Source organism: Hoplias malabaricus, chromosome Y (genome assembly GCF_029633855.1).
Source record: "Hoplias malabaricus isolate fHopMal1 chromosome Y, fHopMal1.hap1, whole genome shotgun sequence".
In the NCBI taxonomy this organism is placed as follows: domain Eukaryota; kingdom Metazoa; phylum Chordata; class Actinopteri; order Characiformes; family Erythrinidae; genus Hoplias; species Hoplias malabaricus.
This window is the reverse complement of record NC_089820.1, coordinates 14,276,562-14,301,151: the sequence shown is the minus strand read 5'-3', so window position 1 is coordinate 14,301,151 and position 24,590 is coordinate 14,276,562. Positions and strand designations below refer to the sequence as shown.

At 38.1% G+C, this 24,590-nt stretch overlaps 1 protein-coding gene across 2 annotated transcripts in view; it reads right to left on the bottom strand.

The window, feature by feature from the left end:
- Positions 1–24,590, bottom strand: part of LOC136677668 (NMDA receptor synaptonuclear signaling and neuronal migration factor-like) — a 135,962-nt gene that overhangs the window by 84,340 nt on the left and 27,032 nt on the right. Inside the window, exons 6-16 of one of the 2 annotated variants that reach the window (XR_010796403.1) lie at positions 19,198–19,250; positions 18,080–18,169; positions 17,334–17,461; positions 16,309–16,392; positions 15,209–15,242; positions 14,950–15,020; positions 14,788–14,867; positions 13,989–14,091; positions 8,373–8,448; positions 7,080–7,210; positions 6,315–6,459 (exon numbers count right to left, since the gene is read on the bottom strand). Coding sequence is in view for 1 of the 2 variants with exons in the window: in XM_066655262.1 (XP_066511359.1) it covers positions 7,113–7,210; positions 8,373–8,448; positions 13,989–14,091; positions 14,788–14,867; positions 14,950–15,020; positions 15,209–15,242; positions 16,309–16,392; positions 17,334–17,461; positions 18,080–18,169; positions 19,198–19,250 (817 nt within the window). In the remaining variant the exon portion in view is untranslated. Of the gene's footprint in view, positions 1–3,985; positions 6,460–7,079; positions 7,211–8,372; positions 8,449–13,988; positions 14,092–14,787; positions 14,868–14,949; positions 15,021–15,208; positions 15,243–16,308; positions 16,393–17,333; positions 17,462–18,079; positions 18,170–19,197; positions 19,251–24,590 lie in introns of those variants that run through there. The other variant, XM_066655262.1, reaches the window with a different exon arrangement.

Here is a 24,590-nt window from a genome sequence, read left to right as displayed (position 1 = left end):
GAGAAGTGGATACCCACTGGACCTCCCACTCCCACATTTATTATACTGAATTCTGAAAGAAGACTGTGGTAGTGAGTGTGACTGTGTGTGTGTGTGTGTGTTTGTGTGTGCTGAATAAATAGTGCTGGAAGATTATTGCAGATAAATAAGAAATGCAGAAGGCTGAAATAAAGCATGCACAGCCCCAGGTAAATGTCATTCATATTTATCAGCTCTCTTATTATCTCTGCAGCAGAGCCAGTCTCTAAGCTTTGGAAACATACAGAAATGTTATTTATAATCCTATACTGTCATTTCAGTTTACTTCCAAACCCACAGACAAGACATTATCTCAACACTAAAAAATGAGTTTAAAATAACACCTTCTGTCCTTATTTAAGTTATATCCAATATTTTTAGCATTAAATTACTCCAATTATGATGTTTGTGGTTTCATCAGCCAAAAATCATCATTCATTTCTAACCTTTTCTAGCATTTACCAATCTTCTTCATGCTTCACAATTTCAAAGGCTTATTGTCTTATTGAGACTTGATCAAATGTGTTTATGGCCTCAGTTCTGATTGGCTGCCCTCCTGTGTATCTTGTTTAAAAAGGATTCTATTCAAAACAAGTTGTTGTTGCAGATTATGTAGACTTTTAGACCTAGCATTGCCTTGTAAATAGAACACACATCTGGGAAGGAATAAAGCACATTTTACAGGATTGAGGCATTCATCACAGCATTGTATTTTCTGTATATTCCTCATGGCTGAAAGAAACAAACATCATCCTAATATCCCCAATGAAACAGAACCTATAACAGTATAACAATAATGTAGATTATGTAAATGTGATCCTCAGCGTTTACTGTCTGCTTTACCCACGCAGTCTTCTTCCGTGATTGGCCAATCTGTGTTTAAATATAAGACTTCCACATAGAAGGCAGCAGCTTTAGCCACTACTCCAAACACACACTACAAATATCGCCCGCACCCTTCTGTGCTGTTTCAAACTTCATATTCCAAAATTAGTTACAGGTGCATTGTCACACTCACGTCTCGTCAGGTCTGTTTTCTCCGCACATGGCTTTGTTTTGTTTATGTTCATGCCCCGCCTTTGTTCCGCCTCCTCGTCTCTTCCCTTGTTATCCGTTTCAGGTGTTTCTTGTTTGTTATTGTATTTAAGTCCCCTTCCCTCACTTCCTAGTGTCGTTCATTGTTACTTGTTTCGTTCGTGTTGTACCTTGTTCATAGTTCTTTGATCTTCGTAGGGTTTGTAATGTTCTTCGTTTCTCCTGCTTGTCCCTTGCTCGTTTCATGCCCCAGTCGAGTTGTGTTTGTTTCGTTTAGTTTGATTAAATAAAGTCTGTGTTCTCAGCGTTTGCGTCCGCCCTCATTCAGTCCGCACCCCTCATCCCATATCGACCCTTACATGCATTTATTTGTTGCTGTTACCACAAAATACCACATTATTACACACTTACCAGAGCTCATGAAAGAACTTCATTTATTTTGGAGTAAATTGTTTAGGTTCCATATCCAGACTGTAAACACTGGTGAAGTCAAAGTTCTATTATGAAACAGTCTTTTCAAACCTCATTAATTTTCTTTAATTTAAGAAATGATTGGAAGTTTCTGATGTTTGTGATGTATGTCTTTTTAATATATATGCACCTTTGTCTCCCATTATCGACAGTTAACAATGTGAGTCCCAGTTTTGAAACTGTAAGAACAAAGAACAGAAACAAGACATGAACAGGTTTAAAACTAGGCAAAAGTTTACTGGAAAATCAGATTTAGAAACATCTTTAATGCTCTTTGTTGTACCACTATTGGACAAGATAAAACATATATTTTGATTGTATAAGTACGGCTTTACAGCAAATTACTATTTCAGTTACAATTTCTGCAATAAATACAGAACTAATAAAGATATAGAAATCATGACTTAGCTCCTAGGTCGTTAAAGTATCAAAATGACCAGAGAAGGAATCAAAAACTGCCTAACTACTTTAGTTAGTCATTATAAGTTATTATTGTGTCAAACATATGGCAAATTTTACCTGATGAGAAAAAGCCCATACAGCTGTAATTCTCACTTCTAAGGACTCTATGTGTACGGAGACATTCTGAAAATTAGCTTCATTGCTACTGAAAATGGGCCTTAATGGCTCGTTCCACACTTCAGGCTTTGCACAGGTTAAAGATAGCTTGGAATTTCTACTAAAAGCACAGCACTACTGGAACCCTCCCCCTCTTTCCCCGTTTCTTATTGTGAGCAGACAACCAACAGCGCAATCACAACGGTGTCAATCAGTCATGATTTAATCCAATCATTGTGGCCTGGATCAATCACCAGGACGTCAAATAGGAAGAACAGAAAAGGCCTGGCTTTCTCCACCACTCTAAGAAATGCCTGATTCTGAATTCTGAAACACGTGAAGCCGTTATGAGAAATTATTTTATGTCAGTCGTTCCAGGCCACTTTCTCATGCCAGAAGCTCTCTGCTGGACTAAAGTAGCCTCGCTGTGAGATTTTTTTTTCCTTCATATTCTCGCTCCAGCTGGTATCAGATTACTTCAGCTCCATTTCAACATTAGTGTGAATTTCTTTTTCTGAGAAAATTTCTGTATTTCTGTTCCTGTCCTCATATTCCATGTCCAAAAAACCTAAGCTTTAATAATATCATAAGAATAATATATATATATATATATATATATATATATATATATATATATATATATATATATAATGCCCCACCGACTTTTCTTTCAAAGCTTCATAGGTAGAGAGGGGAAAAAGGATACTAAAATGTTGAAAAATCCAGTTCAACTTAATGAGGAATTTTACTGCATATATTTCACATGAGAGGTAAAAGTGTTCCTAGAAATAAGAAATAGGTCTGTCATTTTCAATGAGCTAATGCTAGGTAGTACCCAAATCATTGTCATTTACAACAACTGCCTTATTAGTAATAACTTGAAACATGGACCAACTTGGTTGTGTAGCATATGTAACTTGAAATTTAATATTAAAGTTAATAGTGCATTTCTCATTTTGTTAAATGGGACCTTCCAACATTACATTAAATATTTCTAACCTGAAACCATGGTTATAACTACTGCATTTGTGGGAGGAGCGTGGACAAGTCAATTATATTAAGATAAACAGATCAAGTGTCACATTAATGATGCACCAATTTGGGAACTTTGGGCCAATATTTATATACAATATTTCTCAGTATCTGTCAGATGCCAATACATGGACATTTCTATTAAGTTACAAATGTGGTGAATTGTATAAAAGGCAGATATTTTAGTACTATTTGTTTCTAGTTTAGTAGTTTAAAATATTATTCAAGATTAATCATTTGTCTGGTGCCAATCATTTCTGAATTAGTTGTCTTCTGAGATCAATGATTCCGATATCATAGAGTATCCCTACATCAGATATTGCAATAACATTCCTGAAATCTAAGCAGTGCCCTTATATCAATACTAAAAAAACTATTCACTATTCGATTATTACAGCTACCAGCTGATAACAACAAGAAGAAAAAGCGTTATGAGCCTGTGCCCAGTATTCATAAATCAGGTTTCTCTCTCACTCTATTACAAACCAGCATTAGTGATTAAGGAAACAAGACATGGCTGAAACCATGAACAGCATCATTAGGTCCTTAAATAAAGACTGTTCTGGTACCAATACAGATAATGTCACAATGTCTATTGCTACAAATGATAACCATGGAACAGAAGGTGTGTAAGAAGTACTGGAAGTTGGAGACATGAAGATTTAAAACAGACACTTTCAGGCTCAGAATCCAGTGTGACAGCTGAAGAGAAAATGTCATTCAACACAAAGTGCAAAAATAAAATGCTCTTGTTTTTTCTGAACCATTTCATGTCCTTTGGCTCAGTGACACATTTCCACAAAGCCACAGTGACAAAATGTCAAATATCAGATTCAGAGCTCAGACACAAGAGCACACATGATAAGACAAAAGAGTTGTAAATATATGTCTGAAGTTGATGATTAAACTGCAACGATGGCAAAGTTTTTCTGTTTTTTTTTTTCTACAAATCTTTAAACATGAAATCTTCACTACAATGTAAACAGTGACTAAGGTTTTGTAATGTTTAGTTAACTTTCCAAGTGAAAATAGGATACTCCACAAGGAACAACCTTAAACATAGTATTTGAAACCAACAAAACATGTGACTTGACCTGGGAAACCCACATATTTGCATATGACTATAATAATCAAACTGAGGTGAAAATTAAAAACTCATGATAAAACTGTTGAGGCCAGAGCTTGTAGTTCTTCTAGATAGTGTTATCAGAACAAGCAGAAACCCGTGTTACACCTCCTTCTAATCAATTATTATCAAATGAAATTAAATGCAATGGTTTTTAGACAGAACACTTTTTTAAACTAATGTTTTAAACAGGAAGAGAGCCAAATTAACAAAGGGAGGGCAACATCTGAGCACATCCAGATTGTTCTAATCCCTTGCTGAGCCCTTGGGTCCACAGTCTAAGCCTCCAACAGTGACCACACACTGATATGAGCTTATTAAGGTCAGCTCTGTTCTTCTGGTCATATCCTCAGCTTGCTCATAAACGGAGATAACAGAAATACAACAAGGTAGCATGGAGTAAATCAGTTTGTAAACACTAAGGAGTAATGTACAAGAACAAATGAGACAATAAAGCAGAGGACAGACCCATTAAGAATGAAATAACATGAAATACAGTAGATACACACAAGCATGTGTTTTGCTTCATATAAATAAATAAATAAAGCAAAACAGCCTCGGCACAATAAATACAGAGTTATTAATATTTCAGTTTGAGCTGAGATGGTGTGTGCGCACTCTCATAGGGAAAGCCTGTGCCAGTATGTGGTTTGTCCACATACAAACACTACCCCAACAAACAGCTGTCACATCTCAATGGCCCTGCTCGATCACCCGAGTTATCTGAACAGTTGATGCACACACACACATTTGAAAGTATATTTCTGCATTCACAGAATACTTTGAAAATCTTAATGTCAGGGAGTGTGATATGCTTGAAATACAACATCATGATTAGTAATATAGCAAAATAGTAAACTTTTTTTATCTTAAATTATTAGGCTGAATATTAAAGAAAACAAATCATATGACTTCAATCTGACAAGTCAAACTGAGTCCTATGTTCAAAGATTAGATTTGAAACCACCTACAAATGAGGCTGGAATTAGACTAGAAAGGAGTCAGAGTTCATGCAGCTGTCTGCTGTTCAGTCTGCAGATAATATTTGCAATCCATCTCTGTCTATGAAGAACAGGATTTTATTTTAATGTGTTATTAAATACGTAATGTAGACATTCTTGAGTACTATACAGTATGAGTGCATCCGTAAGCATGATGATTAATATTTTCAGAATCAAATAAACTGGATATTATGCTATGAAAAACTAGTCCTAAAATTATGTTAACTGTGTGAAAAATAAACAAGATTTGAACATCTTTAAGAGTTAATTCGTAAACTTATAGTGGAAATATACAGTGGCATCCAAAAAGCTACTTGTTAATAAAGATCTTGGATTCTATGATACATGCATTTGTTCAGTGGTCAGTAATAATGCATGATGTACTCATGCATGTGTTTGTCATGTGACGTCATGTATAGTGATAATGGTAACATACTGCCCGACGCTAACTGTACACAGAAAGAACTACCTTCTGTTTTGGTTTAAAAAAAAAAAAAAAAGATAAAATCTCTTACTTCCTAAAAGCTATCACAGTACCATTTGATAATGCTTCTGTTTATAAAGGAACTATTGCTAAGATAGTTTCACTTTTACTTTTGTTGTTAAATGTGTTAAATATGAAAAATCATCTCATCTTTTTCTCTCAACAACTTGACAGAGTTGCAACTTTATAGGAAAACAAGGATGTCATAGATCAACACATTTCTGAACTAGTAAATGATTTATATATTGTAATGATACTGTAAAGATAGATCACAGTACACTCTGAGGAAGATGTAGTGTACTCTTTAGTCCGGCTGAGTTTTATCTATCCATGAAACAGCAAATTAGGAAATTAGAAAAAAGAAATTAAGAAAAATGTATATTGATAAGTATTATCAAGAGCTAAAAGAAGATATTATGAATCTGGCTTCCTCCCCTTGGACTTTTAACACTGACAAATTCAGACTATACAAGCAATTATGTTAAGACACCTGGAGATCTACACTATAAAATTCAAATACTGTTGTAACTCTATGGAAATCTTATACACACAGAAAAACATCTCAGTTAGAAGGTTAACTTTGTCTGACCTCTTGTTCAGGTGACTCAATCTAGCCAACTCTTAGTGACTTCCTGCTGAGACTTGCTCTCTCTCACTTTCTTTCTCTCTCTCTCTCTCTCTCTCTCTCTCTCTGCAGAAGGAGGTCAGTGAAGCTTATGAAACCTGAGTTTTTCCTTCAAACAGTCAAGAAAAAAAAACACTTTACAAACAAAAAATGTGCAATATTCCGAAGTATCAAGAAGACTTCCTCTACTACAGTACTCTATATATTAATATGGGACATATTATAAACATGATATGTATTCCCTTTCCTACTTTCCCTCCTGATAAAGAACATGTAAATACCGATAATCCAAAGACAATTTGAAGGCTTATAAATAGTCCCTGTTTGTTCACTACAAACACAGCTACTCAATAGAAATGTTAGCATGTCCCTTCTGTGAATGCATCCTTATTAGTCGTAGACACATTTTCTTCCAGACCTCATGTATAAGCATTCCTTCATTCCGTCTTCTCTACTGTAGATAAATGACGCCTTGTTGACGTCTCGGCCATTGATGGTTCAAAACAGATGGGGTACACAAACAGCACCTTATGGACATGGCCGTATCTCCCATATCTTCATCTGCGTCTGAGAGTGGAGGGTTCGATCAGCCGCGTGACCTCAGCCATCTTCATCCATCCTCGATCCTTCCTCACCATCATCATCCTCCCTCTACTCTAGCTCAGAGCATTTGGGCCAGGGCTCTAGAGGGGAACGTGGCCACTGTGGGCTCTAAATGAAGCTACACACCTCTCAAGGTTGACTAAAATGGGGGACTCTGGGTCACAAAAGGTCATCGTAATCCAGCAGTTTTGAGTGCTGCCGGCTCTTCCATAGACGGAACAGACGGAAGTCAAAATACATCTCGATCATTTCCTTCCCTGCAAAAACATTAGAAGGAAAAATAGAACTGCGCTTTTCATTCTCAGAATCATTTTTGCAGTCAATAGTTTTAACATTCTTCAATAATGGGAGGAATTTTTTTTTCACCGTGAAATATTAAGACATTTTCATAATACACAATGTATTACATGGAGCTAGTGGACACCTCAAATAATAATAAAAATAATTCAGTATTTTGCTGAAACAAAGAATATTTCCAGACAATTTGCAGCAGTAACCGCTTTTACTTTTTAGAGAGGCTAACACCTAGATGTTCAAACATTGCTGTGAGGATTTGATGGCATTCTGCCACAAAAACTAACAGAGGTCCTGCCCTGATGTAGGATGATAATTCTGGATCACAAACACCATTTTAGCTCATTCCAAATGAATGCTGCTCAGTCACTCCAGAGAACACAGCTCAGATGCCTCACAGTCCGTCAAGTATCAACAGCTCAAGATTAAACTAGATTAGGAACTCTGAAATATCTAAAGCAGAAACTTTTGATGTCTAAGGACTTCCCTGTCCCAAAATTTGAAGAACACTAAACTTTCACATTCTACAGTGTCTGCAGTCTGCAAAATAATGAGCTGTGTGAAACCTTATAGATGCTAAGAAGAATAAAAAGACCTTCATTCTGAGCACTGTTCATTTCTGAGCATTGTTTAAATACAGTTCTCCATATAAAGCAGTGCTAATTAAGCTGGCTAGCAAGAGAACTGATCACACTGTGTGGGAGTCCATGGGGAACAGGGAGAGAACGTGAAAAAAGCAGAGGAAAGGAGGAGGGGGAGAAAATGAAAGAACTCTCTTGGGTCCAATAAAGAGATACAGACTGTGGGGGAGGATAATGAGACTTTAATTGAAGAGTAATTACCAACAAATCAATAGATTCAGTGGAGTAGAGAAGTGTGTGATAAGGTCAAAATTCGCGTTGTTTCTGGGTTTTGGAATGTACACACTGTCTTAAGTCTTGTTCAGCATGGGCATGTGTGTGCCACTGTGTTTCTGTCTGTCTGCCAGCGTCTGATGGATGAGCATCATTTACTGCCACTATCCACAGCTGAGGGGATACTGGAGAGCTTCTAAACAGAGATGACTGAGCACCACCACACAATTTTATGAGAGTATAATCCAACTCTAGGTGTGTGCATACTTACCTTGCGCAGACAGTTCCAGAGGACTCTTAAACTCGACAGCATATGGTCTCATCAGCCGCTTGATGTTCTGAAACAGCTGAAGGAAAAAACAAATTGACTTTGCTTTTTACTTATTCTCCAACGCAATTCCTGGCAAATCAACAGACTGTGAATAAAAAGGAACTGAAGCTTAGTGAGAATAATCAACTACAGTCAACATCTCAGTTGTAAAAAGGCAAGAGTGTTTTGTAATTCAACTTTCTGAAGGTGGAAATTCATTTATTTGAATTTTAAAAATTGATATAATAATCCATACACATATTCATCAAAATTCTCTGTGTATTTATCTACTGTAAAAATAGTTCACACTACATACAGCATTTTGAATCATTTGCCTTGAGTTGTATGTTGAGTGAAATGCAACTCGACTAAGTTGAGCGCCAAGATCCAGAATGCATTCAGATTTGTCCATAATTTACTTATAACTCAACTGTGACTTGTCCTTTAACAGATTTGCAACTCAACTGTGACTGCCCCTCGCAATTTGGCTCAGGTTTGTTTTTCACAGACTCACAATCCACATGGAACACGCCATTAAAGAATTTTTTTAAACTGACCTTGGGAAAATACATGCAAAAAATGTAAATAATTGCTCTTATTTCTGACCTTTGCACCTCTGCCTCTCAGTATTACAAACATATGCTAGTATCATTGCACTGAAAATTCCTTAGAGCTCACAGGCATGTCAAGTTCAATATGGCTTTACAGTGTGTTGAGCATTATTATATATTTGCCCATTTTTATAGTGTGGAATACAGGACAGTTCCTTTGGTTCACTCAACCTTGCACATGAAAGAGGCCATTAAGTTCATCATAGATGATATCAGCCCAGAACATGACACCACAACATCCCTGTTAATGCCAGAGTCTCCAGACACTAGAACATCCTCATTTTCTATGGTTTTTAAATGTGTATTCCACACATTTCATCAAATCACCTTCACTAGTCTGCAGAATCTCCATTACTCTTGTCATGAGCTGAGAGCTGTTTTTATGAATATATGTGCCAAAAGTAAACTAATTTATTTCGATCATTTGAATCTAAAGCAAATGCTAGCTCACATTTCCTAATGTTACAAGAATTTAGGGAAGTTTGAAACGTAGCTCATGATCCACAAGTGCAACAACTGCTCTGACTACTTTCACTATTGAGGGAGTTATTGTTCATTCTCTCAAGCAGAAACCAAGCAAAAATCTTGAAATATTCATTTGAACATTCTCCAATCTGTAATTTTCACTCAGAAAGTGAGAGCTGCTGAAGAGATCTTGCTTCTTGGAGTTGCTATTCCATGATGTCAGTTTTTCAATGCAAGTAACTGCATGTTTTAACTTTTTAAGTAGATTTTTCAGTTACTGTTTGAGAGCCATGTTCTATTTGTGCATGACATCCATAAACACAAAGGAATATGTTGAGGACTGTAAGGTTAATACGTTCTGTGCAAGAGTTTTTAGTAAACTGCATGTTTTCTGTTATCACTACTTTAACAGCAGGATTGCATTATCTTGCATATGTACTGAAACAAAATGAAGCACTAAACAACTAAAATGTCAGTGTACATGTTTTGAAAAGCTTTTTCTATGCATGCAGCAGGAAACAGTAAGTGCTAGCTTAGTGTGAGTGCCCTCTTTTCAGACTTTAAAGTTGAAATTGCACATAGCCTCTTAGGTAAGATTTTTTTTTTTTTTTGCCAAATCAAAGAATACCAAGCTTCTAGACTGAACACATCATTACTTGGTTTCACTTAAATGTACAGTGTCCCATACGTCCTACAACATGAAAGTACTTGTTTTACATATGAATAAAACAAAACATGGTTGTACTAATATAGTGGGTAACACCACTGCATTGCACATAGACAACTGGGATCTGAATCCCAGCTTAGGTAGGAAGATCATGCTGTTTATTAAAGACCTTGGGTAAGACACCTAAAGCTAATATTCTGAGCGACTGCCAAATGTTATAAATGTAAGATACAGATTGAAAAGAATGTCAACGAGATAACTGGAAATGTGAGTTTTTCTCGCTGTCCACAGAAACGAGCGTTCCTAAACTCCAAACATCTGAACTTTAGTGCCGACAGTATTCTGTGAAATCTGCAGGATCTGAGAAGGCTATGCTTGTCACTGCTGTTGCGAGCCTGAGGGAAGCGGAGGCGGAATGCATGTGTGAGTGTACACCGTGGAGCAGAGGGAGCTAAATTGGGAGGAACAACAGAGTGTTAAGCTGCTTGTTTTGACAAGGATTATAGGTGACCTTTGCCTGAAGGGGGTCTGCTATAATGTCTGTGAGCCTGCTTCATCTTCCAATTCCATTTCCCTTATTCTCAGTGATACCACACTGCCAAACTTCAAATTAGCATCATATATACATAACACATATGCTCACTTACTAAAGGAAGTGAGAGGGCATGGTATGTTTTAAAACCAAATAGGACTAGCCCTCCACAAACAGTTGAAAAGATGAATTCAGATTGTTCCCCTAGTCCTCTACATGTTTTCTATCCCAGCTGCTTAGATACATGTAAAGTAGAAATGGTTGAAATTCAAGGGCCAAATTAATTGTGTTTTGGTGAATCCAACTCATTTGCTACTACTTCAGTCTACAGCAGCTGAGCCTCACCACTTCATGTTGAAGGAGAAACTAATAATTCAACCAGTGCTGTTTCTAAACACATATCTGACAATTAGGACACAGGTAATATACAGTTAATCTTAAAACCCCAGCTGGTATCACATATAAGGCCTTAATAGAGTGAAATGTTTTATGTTTTTATGTTTGGAGAAAAAATACCCAAAATATTTATTTAATTAGAAAAATAATGCCTTTATTCCCACACATCTGATATATGGATGAACTCATCATTTCAGATGCGCAGTGGCTGTTGGGTAGATAACGTCAAATGGTTGCTCAGTGATAAAATTGGAAGCAGTGAACATTACCTAAAAGACCAACAACCTGTTGTATGTTGTTTCCAGTTAAAAGGCAAATAAAAGATCGGTATTAGTCTTCACAGCTTTTCCCAAGATAAAACTGGAAAAGGTTTTGGGAAGCCATGTGTTGGTGAACACAGCTTCCAAAAGCCCTGTGGCTTCGCTCGTCACTTCATTCGTGCAATTAATTAATTCATAATACCACAGCTGAGAGGCTGGAGATAATACAGTGGTCACAATTTATCCACATAAGAAGTCCTAAAGCCCCAGAATATGGAGTGAGAACCGCTCAAATATCATGAACATACACTGGATTCTCTCCTGGCGATCAACCGACAAAGTTTACCGTTAGCAGCTTCTGCCTCGTTTAAGAAACCTGAAAGTGAGAGCACAGTCTTAGCTCTCACAAAAAATCTGATCAATCGCCATATACAGATAAACAACTGTAGGTGTATAGTGTTTCTCTGTTACATACAGTTTCCACATTACCAGTTGATTTGCCCCACTCTTGTGTGCTTGAGGTGTCTGCTTGTCTTTTTTTTTCTGTTGTCGTCAGTGATTTCAGAAATGCTGCGTTCTGGCTCAAAGTGAAAAGCTGAACAGTTGTCCTGTTCAAAAAGGTTCACTACAACCACTTGACGTCACTACCCAGTGTGTGCCCCAATGACAAAAACAATGGCAACCTATGTGTCGTGGGACTTTACAAACACACACAAAAAAGCAACAATTTTTTGTTTTTATTTCTGTAAAATTTTGAGTAATCCCATTACATGTGTTACCAGTCGGGGTTCCTTTAAAAGCAAAAAATCAAGAATATTCTGTTTAGTTGTAATAAAAGCATAAAGTTTCATGTAAAATATGAATCTTGTTTTTGGTACATAAACAAACACAAACCTATATTATTTACATATAAACATTATTAACAGCATGTACAAGATGTGGGGTATGAGCCCTATATCTTAACAATATAAAATAAAAATCTAGAACATGGTACCATCTGAAATTGACTGTTCGTTTACAATCCTATATCTCAAACACTCCCAGCAAAACCAATGGCACTTTTATGCATTCTGATACACAACAGCACCCAGAAGTATACAAACTCTGCATTTGGACTGTCTTTGTGATCAATGTGCAGAGTAAGAGGAGCCCTCCCTTAAGAGGGATAATGTGCACTAGCTTTTGTTAAAGCCTTATTGAATTTCCAGTAAAAAAAAAAAAAGAAATACACAAGACATATGGCTACCTGCTGATAGCTTGGCACAGCTCTCCAAAAAGAGCCTGAGAATACACAGCTTTCATCTGACGCAAGCAGTGTGTCTACAGAATAAAGAAGCTGAGCTTGACCTCAAACCCTGAAGAGTTGGCCACACCTGGCAGCATATATTTTTAGAAGGATTACTACATCTTCCATTTCTCCACCTCCCTGTACTGGGCCATAGGGGCAATGCAGGTGGGAGGGAGAGGGAAGAAAAAGTGCTAAACACAGCTAAAACAAGCTCTGGTTCTGTTTCTTACCCTCTTCAAACTGCACATTCTCTCTAGATCAGTGAGCTGAGTGGAGATGAGTCAGGAGAAATGCTCAGCTGTTGTAAGTGCAGTGGTACATGGGTGTGTGAGGTAATGCAGACTGTTATGAAGTGTGTGTAGTGATGTGAGAAAAGAGCTGTTCCAAAGTGCTCCAGTCTGGCTTGAGTGAAAGACATGCTTTCGGTTCGACCGAATAGAAAAAGCCTGTATCATTGACCACTGGAAAGCTTGGTTTTAACTTTTAAGCTATTTCTGATATTTTATTGATTCTTCTGTTTGGCCACGGAGTGCTTTTATTTGACAAGTAAAGAATGTGTTTGAAATTTTTTTTTAAATCCCAAAAGTAAACACATGAATATTAATGTCACTTTCTATCAGAACTCTGATTAAACCAATGAAAAACAAGCAAAGATTAAAAAAAATCAACTTCTAACATTAATATACATACCAGGAGTTCTAGTGCAAGAGTAGAAACAAACATCACAAACTTTTTGGCTGATTCATTATAACCTAGTTCTGAGTATAATTAATTTTTTTTCTCTGAGAAGCAAATAATTAAAATGTTTATTAATGTAGCTATTATGCTGGACTTAGGAGATTTTGGATATTGTATATTTCTGAAATTCAACATGTATTTTCCAGTTCAGAGGCTAATATCAATGAATAGTTACACCAAGCCTGCGTGGCCAGAGGGAGCTGTCACTGTGCATCACTGCATGTCAGTGTGTGTTCATGTGTTACTGAATGTATGAGCAACACAGAAAGAGAGACACAGAGAGAGAGAGAGAGAGAGAGAGTGCAAAGGCATAAACAGTGTGGTGGTAAGGCTGGGAAGGTTGGGGGCGGCAAGCTGTGTGTCACTCACATGGCAACTGCTTGTCACTCTCATCTCTGGAAACACATCACCTGCTGTCTCATACACACACTCACTACGCGTTAGAAGCTTGTTGTTTGAGGTCATTTGTGGATTATTTGGTTGTATGTTAGAATAGTCTGTATATCCTGGCTTAAACTAACCTTTAATTACAAATGTTAATGAGAACTGTAATGAAACTCTGATGGTGAAATGCTGAACACACACTGCATTATGTTTGGAAGCAGACTGATAATAGATACCTTCTCTCCGTTAGCATTGCCCAGCACATAACAGCCCATTATGTGAATGAGATTGGGCTCAGGGTTCAGCAAACTCATCAGCCGGCCCAGTTTCTTCCAGAACCTACACACACACACACACACACACACTTTTAAAATTCTGAAACAACCTTAGATTGTCTTAGTTTTGTCTGTTACACTAACAGTCATGAAATCATCTCATACAGAGATAATATTCTATGTCCAACTGTACATCTGTCACACAGTGCGACTATTAGATGGATTATTATTATTTTATAATAATAAAATTTTGCTACATTTTCAAATTTTTATACTATTTATATTTTTAAAATACTACACACTCAAATATCTCTAGACATCTATTAAACTACTTCAATGTGTACCCACTGTGGACGTACACCGTGTTTATTCTCCATAGATAACATAATGCTGTGAAGGTTTATTCTCCATATAACACTAAATGGAATCCGCCCCAAGGACTGGACTACCTTGTAGAATAAATGGTATTTTTAAAACACAAAGGGTTAAAATGTATATTTTCTGGATGATCACCAAATCAAAATTATCCCCATTATGTATAATAATATATGAAAGTCACTGGTCATTATTGACCAATTAAATGGCTATAGTGGGTTGTAGACATTATGGCTACACACTATGAAGGGATCTGATTAGGCTACAATGGCTACACTTACTACATAAAACTATTCTAAATGCATAGTCTGTGAACTGTGCAGAAATTCCAAAATGCATAAAAGACTTGAAAATTCATGAATTTGTGATTTCCGCAGTAACTCACTGCATCATGTCCTCCTCTTTCTCCACTTTAGCAAATGTAGCCACTTTATTCTTCAGCAGATAGAGGTGTCCAGGTCCTCCCTAGGGGATTTAGTGGGGAATCATTTAGTTATAAAGCGCACACACACTCACACACACAAGCACAGATTAACACACTGCTCACCTGACAGAAAATAAGCATGTTCCAAATTTTGCAACCTTTTCTGTAGGCGTTTAGTTTCTTCTCAATCTCCTCTGGGTGCAGAGACAAAGATACAAATAAACGCAGAAAAAAAAAAAGAATGGCACAAAGAGGGAGAGAGAATAAGAGATGGAGTAGAGAATGAGTCAGTCGTCAAAAGGCAAATACACCTACATTAGATGAACTGTGAATAAGTGTGAGATCATATAGTAAACACACAGCATCAGTAAATGACACTCACCCAGTATATCATCAAAAGTAGCGTGCTCGTGGTCCTGCGTGCGAACACATACACACACACACAAGCACAGCAGATGAGACAAAGGCAATAACTTTGATAACTTCTCAGCACAAGTGACTACTCTAATTTCCTTTAAAAGTATTGTTAAATATAGACTTTTTTAAAATATGAGTCAAATATTCATGTACAGTCCCATGCAAAGGTCAAATATCTTCATTAATTTAATTTCAGTTACTGTATTTTTCAGCATTAGAACAAAAAAACAAACGAAATATAATATACCACAGATGTCACATGTCCGTCCTTTGCCTGTATTACACATTTAATTAATTTCCGGTCAACTGATTTAATTTGTTAACAAAATCTGCAGGGTATTTTCCACACTTCCAGAATTTGACAAGTTGGTTGTATTTTCTGCTTTTTATGATCCATATAATGAGGGGCTCATCATTGAGGGCCTTTATATGAGGGGCTTTAAAATAGTCATATGTTCTATGAAAACAAACGCATTCTTTTTTGTTATAGTTTTTTGTTGACAGCTACACACCCCATTCAAACCCATAGGGTTTTCTTTTTTTTGGATTTTACATTGGATTATTTACTGTCCCTTGAATATAAAAGCTTTAAGTGCTGTTTATAGGTAGTTTCAATTGTCTACCAGGCTTTTTTGCAGAACAATTGCAGTGAGCCCAAATGGCATTATAATCGTTTTGAAATCCAGTTTTAAAAACTTGTGCTATTTCATTTATATTTCTTTCCTGATGGAACTGATTAACTAATCTCCTTATAAAATGTCCAGAAAAATGAGTAACTACTTTACTGGCTATAAATAAATAAATTAAATCTAGCCACTGACTTTTTAACACTTTACTTTGAAGCACCATCAAATCAAAACACCAGAATAATAATATTCACCATGCTCTTGTTATGATCAAGTACAGTTACAGGAGCTTTACACGCATCATCTGCATTGCTAACTTTTCTGAAATAACAAGGCCTGCTGTCAGAGGGGCATTTGCATTACCAAGCAGCTTTCATAACATGTCAGGACAAAAGACTCTTTGATCTGCGTGAATAATAGCGGCCGGTGAAAGACTTACATAGAGAATGGGGATGATGGAGGGGTCGTTCCTGCGTATGATGTTGGGCACATACTCCGCCTTCGGAACCTTGGACGAAATCAGCTGCACACAGAACAAGAGTGAACATGACCCCAATCAATGAGCCTGTCCGTGGGCAAAGGAGCCGGGTGCAATTAAAGAGGCTTTCTGTTCAAAGGGAGAAGGTCTTTATATGTCATTTAGCCACATCTTTCCAAGCAGGGTATCTATAGCTGAATGCATAACATTCAGTGTAGGAGTAGCTTTGGCTATGCAGAAGATGTACAATTAATATGACTGGTGAAGCTGACTCCAAAAGAGCTCTCAAGTCTGTTTGTATCAGTACATAGGAAAGACAGCATCTTGAATACAATCAGTACACATTTGTATAAACTTGAATATCTCAGGTCAAATTATATATTGTGTTGATTTTCAATGAGTATGTAATAACTAGGGGCGGCACGGTGGCGCAGCAGGTAGTGTCGCAGTCACACAGCTCCAGGGGCCTGGAGGTTGTGGGTTCGATTCCCGCTCCGGGTGACTGTCTGTGAGGAGTTAGTGTGTTCACGTGGGTTTCCTCCAGGTGCTCCGGTTTCCTCCCACAGTCCAAAAACACACGTTGCAGGTGGATTGGTGACTCGAAAGTGTGTGAATGTGTGTGTGTCTGTGTTGCCCTGTGAAGGACTGGCGTCCCCTCCAGGGTGTATTCCCGCCTTGCACCCGATGATTCCAGGTAGGCTCTGGACCCCCCGCGACCCTAAATTGGATAAGCGGTTACAGATAATGGATGGATGGATATAATAACTAGTCCAATGTACTCTATTTATGCCTTCCACAGTACAGACTAGGGTTCAGTAGGGTTAAAAAAAGACATGTTATAAAAACATGCCACTTCACATAAGACTCTTAAGCCACAAAATAACGGCAATGTCAGCACTCTCTCAATGCACTCTTAGAGAAATATCAACTCCATAATCTACATTTCAGAAGGTTTCCATAAAAGAACTTGGATTTGGTGTATTCACCATAATTTTTGGAGGAATGAAGTCATCGCCTTCACAGGCTATGCGCTCCAGCTTCTTCTCTTCTTCCCAGTCCACATCATCATACTCTTCTTCATCCAGTGTCCCAGAGGATGCCTGCAGGTCTCCACCTAACAGAGTGAACGAGAGAGAAAGGAATGAGAGAGAAAGAAAGAATAAAGCAACAGAGCGAGTGAGGAACAAGACTAATTAAGAGATAGAAGCAATCGAGTTTTTTAACCCATTATTTTTATATATAAAAGACAGGATGGGAGACAAAAACAGCCAAGACAGACTAAGAGGCACATACACAGTCAAAAATGCTATGAGCTGGGTTTCCCAAAACAGCCTTAGCTCATACTTAAATGGCAGTGTGTTTATCATAATTTATACTTTCTACTTTTCTTTACATACTACTAGGATGACGTTAACACTAAGACTGTTTTGGGAAACTATGCCTTGACATTTAACAACACATTTTGTGTCATATGTGGTTAAATTCCTTAAATGTTACACAAACTGTGTCGTCCTTAAATGTGCATAAAAATGTGTACAGTTTAGAAAAGATGGTGGTATTTTATAACACTTCTGGTTTAGGAGTTTAGGCCTCAAATACCAGTGAGGACACACAAAGCCAACACTGGGTAAGACTGGATAAGAGTTCACAAAATCAACAGAAGTCTATAAAACAGTCCCACAACGCAAAACAAATGTGTGTGTAGTGCGTGTTCACGTGAGTGTACACTCACTGTCTCTGGAGTCGTAAAGTGGATCAGGTTTGATGGGGGTGGGATCACTCCAGGAGCGGCTGAAGCTCTTTGCTTTGCGATCTGCGAATGCTAATAATGGAGCGGAGGAGGAGAGCATCACAAACACTGCCCTTCAGCAGGCACACACACACACACACTCCTGCTCTCACACACATCACTCAGCTGGCTGTATCCCACTCTTGTCAGTGAGATTACTGGAGTGATGTGCCCTGATAGGCTTTTCTATCAAACTGTCAAGCTCCTCAAACAGCCGCATGGAAGTTACCTTAAAACCCTTGAAACATTCAGGCTAATGTCATGAGCAGATCATAACATATGCAGTAGGTGTCATATAAAAACCTTGTATCTTTTCTCTCTGCTTTATATATATAAGCCCTGCAGAAACTAGCAGTCTCATTAAGCCTGATGTTGTCACTCATGTTCAAAGTACCATCATCAATGCTTTCCTGTTCATACTGGTGTAAAAATAATTAGCATAGCTTAAATAATAGTACAGTGTATAAGGAATCAAAAGAGAAAAATGCTAGTAGGTACTAAGAAAAACACCAAATCTCTCTGGACTACCAAGTAAGTCCATTTGCATTTAAATTATTAGGACTTGGAACAGTTTTGTAGTTTGCTAAAACACTAGAGCTGGATATCTGGCAAAAGCCTGCTCACTGTGTCAGACTTGGGATTTAAATTCAGCACATCTATCCTTCTGAAACAGCAATATAGCGGTTGACTAACACCAGTAATATTCCTAGAGCAAGACTCCAAATGCTACAATAGTCTATAAACATCTGTATCATGATTAAAAGAATACAAGTTTGTGTAAGAAGCAGGGAGCAAACGTTAGGCTGTTATTTAATCTCACAGCTATACACTGAATCCACATTTCCTCACAGAATGATTTCCTTTTCAGCTCAGCATTCAGTGATACAAGTTTTTGTTATGACATTGTTAAGCTTGAAAATAAACTCAATCAACTCGATGATTTATTTTCAGTTACAGGTTATTCTGAGCAACTTGTAGTGAGCGTAAATACATTACAGATGGAGCTGAATACTCGAGCAATCCTTATACACATTTAAAGATAAAAGTAAGAAGCAACTCACTCTGGGCCTTCATCCTCCTGCTGCCAACCATTCTCAGATGCTTCCGGAAATTTCTATGGGTGGATGTGGGGGTGGATTTGGGAAAGGGGTGAAAGTTCAGAGAGCAAAAAAGAGAGAGAACAGCAACACAAACACACAGGGAAAAGAGAATCAGAGGAATATTTCAAAGACAACATTCCAATTCACTCTGACACAGCCAAGCTTCATCAGAGACAAGGAAGAGTGTTTGAAGTTACATCAGAGTAAAATATTTGTAACCTAAAAATATGAAGTTAATGATCTCCAAAGTGCTTTTGAAGAGATGGTAAAAACATACTTATATTTCAATGTAAGCAAAGTGTAGTGATTATATTTCAGGCATTATATCATGGTATAACGATTCATATTCATATAATTCGACACAACTTAAAAGGCAGCTGGAGTATCCTTTACAGATAGCTAGGTACGTTTGGCCCAAATGTGGCAGATCAGCGGCTCTTTTGTGGCCCACATTTGGTTTTGAATGACGTTGTTGACTCAGGAGTAGTGTTATAGAACAAATATGGGCAAGATCAACATTTGGCCCACGTGTGGCCTCACAAAACATATGCTGTAGCCCAAGTCAAGCACAGCACATGACATTCGCCCCACCTTTGGCCCACACATGTGCCAGTACTGTAACTGAGCCCCAAACTTCGCCAAAAGTTAGACAGATTGGTGCAAATATGTCTGCTAGTTTTGGTCCACTTTGAATAATTGCAAAGACTTGCCTTTGTGGTTTCAGCAATGAATGACATAATGAATGAATGGTCCATAGCTAAAAACAGTAAAAACAGGTGCTAGTTTTTTCTGCATTATTATACAATAATATAAACAAAAGTGTGTTCAACCAGTCTCTCCTTTGCAGTCCATCAGTTTCTTTGTGTTCCTCATCTACCAACTTCCAGTGCCTTTTGAGTGTTCGATTACCTGCTACTGAAGCAGATTTACTGAAACCTACCTCACACACACACACACACACACACACACAGTATCTGTGGTCATCAATCACTCCAGCACGGCTTTGATAAATGGCTCTGTCCAAACTCATTCTCTTCACTACCCATCTTTACATTATGAGGTCTATTAAACAGGCTTTCTTCCACTGCAGCTGGCTGTCCAGAGTAAAATACACACAAACACACAACACTTCACAAACAGCCTTGATCTCAATCAAAGAAAGCCAATCTGCATCCCTCTCTCATACGTGCCATCTACTACTCTCACACTCTCTCTCTCTCTCTCTCATCCTTCTTTCTGCACCCCCATCTCTCTATAGCTGCGCAGTTAGCATTGTATTGCCATGGATACAGAGCATGTCCCAGAGTGAGTACAGTATGTAGAGGAGCTGGACTGTCCTCCCTTAAACCAGCTCCAGGGTCAATAGAGCAGCACAGAACTAACATTTAGAACCAGCTGAAAACCATAACTCAACCGTAAATCAAACCAAGGGTCAGCCTCACCTTATATAGGAATATTATGAGATTACTTCTGAGATTTTCTGGCACATATTGTTACAACCTCTAATCAAAACACAAAGTCAGCCTTGAGTGAAACAATACATAAGGAATTAAAAATATTGAAAATTTATGCAAAGCACTGAATTGCGTCCTGTGTGGAGCATTTGGTGAAAAGTGATTTCATTACAAACCACTTCCATGAAGTCCTTAACGGGAATGTTATAATGTTAAGAGCTTTCCGTACATTGTGCGACTCAAGATGGAAGAATACTGCAAAAGTAAGATCATTTCTCCTGATCATGGACAGGGTTCTGATGCAGAAATGCTGTTCTCTGTGCCATTGTTAGCCATGCCTTTCTATGTCCTTTTAAAGTCAGGTTGCAAGAAAAAAAAAAGTGCAAACCTTTAACACCTTTCAAAGATTAAAAAAGGCACTCAAGAGTGGCAGGTCTTTGCACAAGTATCCATTTCTAATTAAACACTCTGACGAACTGTCAATGATCCTTACTCGTGGCTGTGAAAAAGGAGTGGGGCAGTTTAAAATAGAGAGATGACTCAGTGTCTCTGTGTGTGTATGTGTTTGTACGTCTGACATATTCATGTTTAGCCGCCTACAGTCTTGCTAACACCTGCAACACACTTATCCCACTAATGCCGAGATATTCTTGTGTGTGAGAGTGTCTCCTAGTCTGCACTGATACCTGATACCCTTAGAAAATCTGCAACCACCTAGAGTAAAAACATTAAACATATTCTCACAAGCACATACCCACATACTTTTTTTAAACTAATCAACTGATGCTCACAGTCCCTGTAATATATTCCCCTTGGTACAACAGATATGAAATATAATCAAACACTGCAGCTAAAAAAGAGCTTGGGAGCATCTGGTAGTGTTTAACATTTTTTTAAAACATCAGAACATCCTCTAGCTGTTGAGTCCCCAGCTAAAACCACTCAGGACCTTTAGCAAGTTAAACAATGCAAACTGTGAGTTAATTTAAAACTTCTAGGCTGCATACGACCAGGGGTATGACATAACATATGAACATAACATCTGGAGCTTTTCATTTAACGTGAGTGAATGAGTAAGTGCCTTACAAGCCAGTTCCATTAAGGTTCCACATCTAAAAAAAGCAAACCAGACACAATAACATTCATCCTTCATTCATTCATTCATTGTCTGTAACCGCTAATCCAGTTTGGGGTCGGGGTGGATGTAGAGCACACTTGGAATCACTAGGAGAAACACGGGAGCCCATCCTGGAGGGGGCACGAGTCAATCACAGGGCATCACATACTCACATTCATTCACACCTATGGACACTTTTGAGCAGCCAATCTACCTATAAATGTGTTTTTGGATCGTAGGAGGACACCCACAAAGACACAGGCAGAATGCACTCCTCACAGACAGTCACACAGAGCGGGGCTCAAACCCACAACCTCAGGACCATGGAGCTGTGTGACAGTGACACTACCTGTTGCGCCACTGTGCCCTGCCACAAAATAACACCTGTGGACAAATTCATACTTGAAGATCAGTGATGCTACAGCTATTTTCTGAATAATGAGGACACAGTGATGGGAAAGAATGAATAGTTACACTTTGATGTTTTTTTGTCTTTTGTTAAACATGAGTGAGTGAATGTTTGGGCATTTTTATGTGAGTAAGTTACAAGTAAATAATAGAAGGCGCTATATCACAGCACATTTGACGAATGCAGATGAACTTTAAAAATGTGATTGCTATACTATTTACTTGCCTAGTCATTGTTGTGCTGATTATAAAATTGCCATACATTTCCAAGGTATTTATTGCCATTTATTTTAAATTGTGCATTTGATAAAGCTATAATCCTTTTATTTTTTGTTTATTCCAGCTTTAATATTCTTCATGCACTTGTAGCAATGTGTTCTTATTTGTACAACATTTGTAAACAAATATGTATAAAAGTATGTTTTGATTTCATTAAATGCAAAGACAATTACAGAAAAAGCACTTTAAAGATGCATCAATATTACTGGATTGCTACATCATGTGATTATCAAAACAGAATCTGCCTCATATCATATCATCCATCTCATCTAGATATGGGAGGTGGATGGTTGCCCTCTAAAGCTGTGCAGTTACAAAAGGTAGAAATCTGACAGCCACATATGAGCTGCTGCCATGTGGAATAGTGATGTCGTCCAGTTGTGTGGTCTGTTACACTGATTGAAGGAGTCATCGTGCTGAGTCTTGATTTATCTGACTGGACTATTGATCCGCTTACATGAACCCAAACACACAGTAACACACGCAAACGCTCACAGGATCACAACAACAAACTCACACTGGCATCTGTATGTAGCTCTAGAAACTCTGGAAGAAATTCATCCAGTCTTGACACATGGTTATCACAGAATTATTTTTTTTAAAGGCAGGATGCATGGTTAGATGCTTGTTGCTGTTTTTGTTTGTTTGTTTGTTTTTTCACACCTTTGGCAATGGGACTGAATTCATTCATTCATTCATTATCTGTAACCGCTTATCCAGTTCAGGGTCGCAGTGGGTCCAGATCCTACCTGGAATCATTGGGCACAAGGTGGCAATACACCCTGGAGGGGGCGCCAGTCCTTCACAGGGCAACACACACACTCACACCTACGGACACTTTTGAGTGGCCAATCCACCTATCTACGTGTGTTTTTGGACTGTGGGAGGAAACCGGAGCACCCGGAGGAAACCCACGCGGACACGGGGAGAACACGCCAACTCCTCACAGACAGTCACCCGGAGCGGGAACCGAACCAACAACCTCCACATCCCTGGAGCTGTGTGACTGCGACACTACCTGCTGCACCACTGTGCTGCCCATGGGAATGAATTCAACCATACGTACATTTGTCCATACAGTGTATTTATTATATCTAAATATTAACTATGGTAATAAAAACTAACAGATGAAATGTTTACAATTTATAATGTGCAGCTAGCATGTGATACAAAGCTGATTTTTATAAGGTAGTTTTGACTCCATTATGATTTAATTTTTATTCTTTAGTATAATAAACACATTCATGTCCAATGATAAAATTTTGTAGGACAAAGCAAATTGCATTTCTATTATTTTGAATGTTTTTAACTTTAAAAAACATTAAAGGACTATATTTGATGCATTTGATTTGGCTTGACATATTTCTCCAGATTTGCGTTTAGAGGAATACATGGAACTAAGGGCTTGCCTAGTCTTCAGCCTGAAGTTAAACCATAACATTGTGTTTTTTCTGCTGTCGTTATGGTTTTATAGTAATACATGTCTACATCTCAAGGCAGTGAAAAAATATACAGACTGAGCATTTGTGTGTCAAGGTAATCCGTGTGCGTGTGGATAAAACAATAAAAACCTAACTGATTGTAACCCCTGCAGCAACATCTCTCTGGAATATGCCGTTTGTGGCGTGTCAGTGGAGAGCAGAGTTCTGTCTGTGTGAGTCAGGGGAGACTCATAAGGATAAGGCCTGCAATCACTCTCCTCAACCACCATTTCAAAACCAGACTGCATGAAAATGTACAAAAAAAAGCAGTCACACAAAGCACTGTAGCTTCTGTCATGGACTTTAGAGGCTGGATTCCAGTTGGGACTTAGGGCATCTGCTATATTTACATGACTCCGCCCCTTTCATATTTGGGATTCCGTTCCGTTCAACTCAAATCTTATGATCCAATCCGAACCATTATTTTTGTGATCCGTTAAAACACTACTGTTAATATTCAGTAAAGTAATAGAGGGTATGTTTATGGGATGGGGTGGCACGGTGGCGCAGCAGTTAGTGTCGCAGTCACACAGCTCCAGGGACCTGGAGGGGGTTCGATTCCCGCTCTGGGTGACTGTCTGTGAGGAGTTGGTGTGTTCTCCCTGTGTCTGCGTG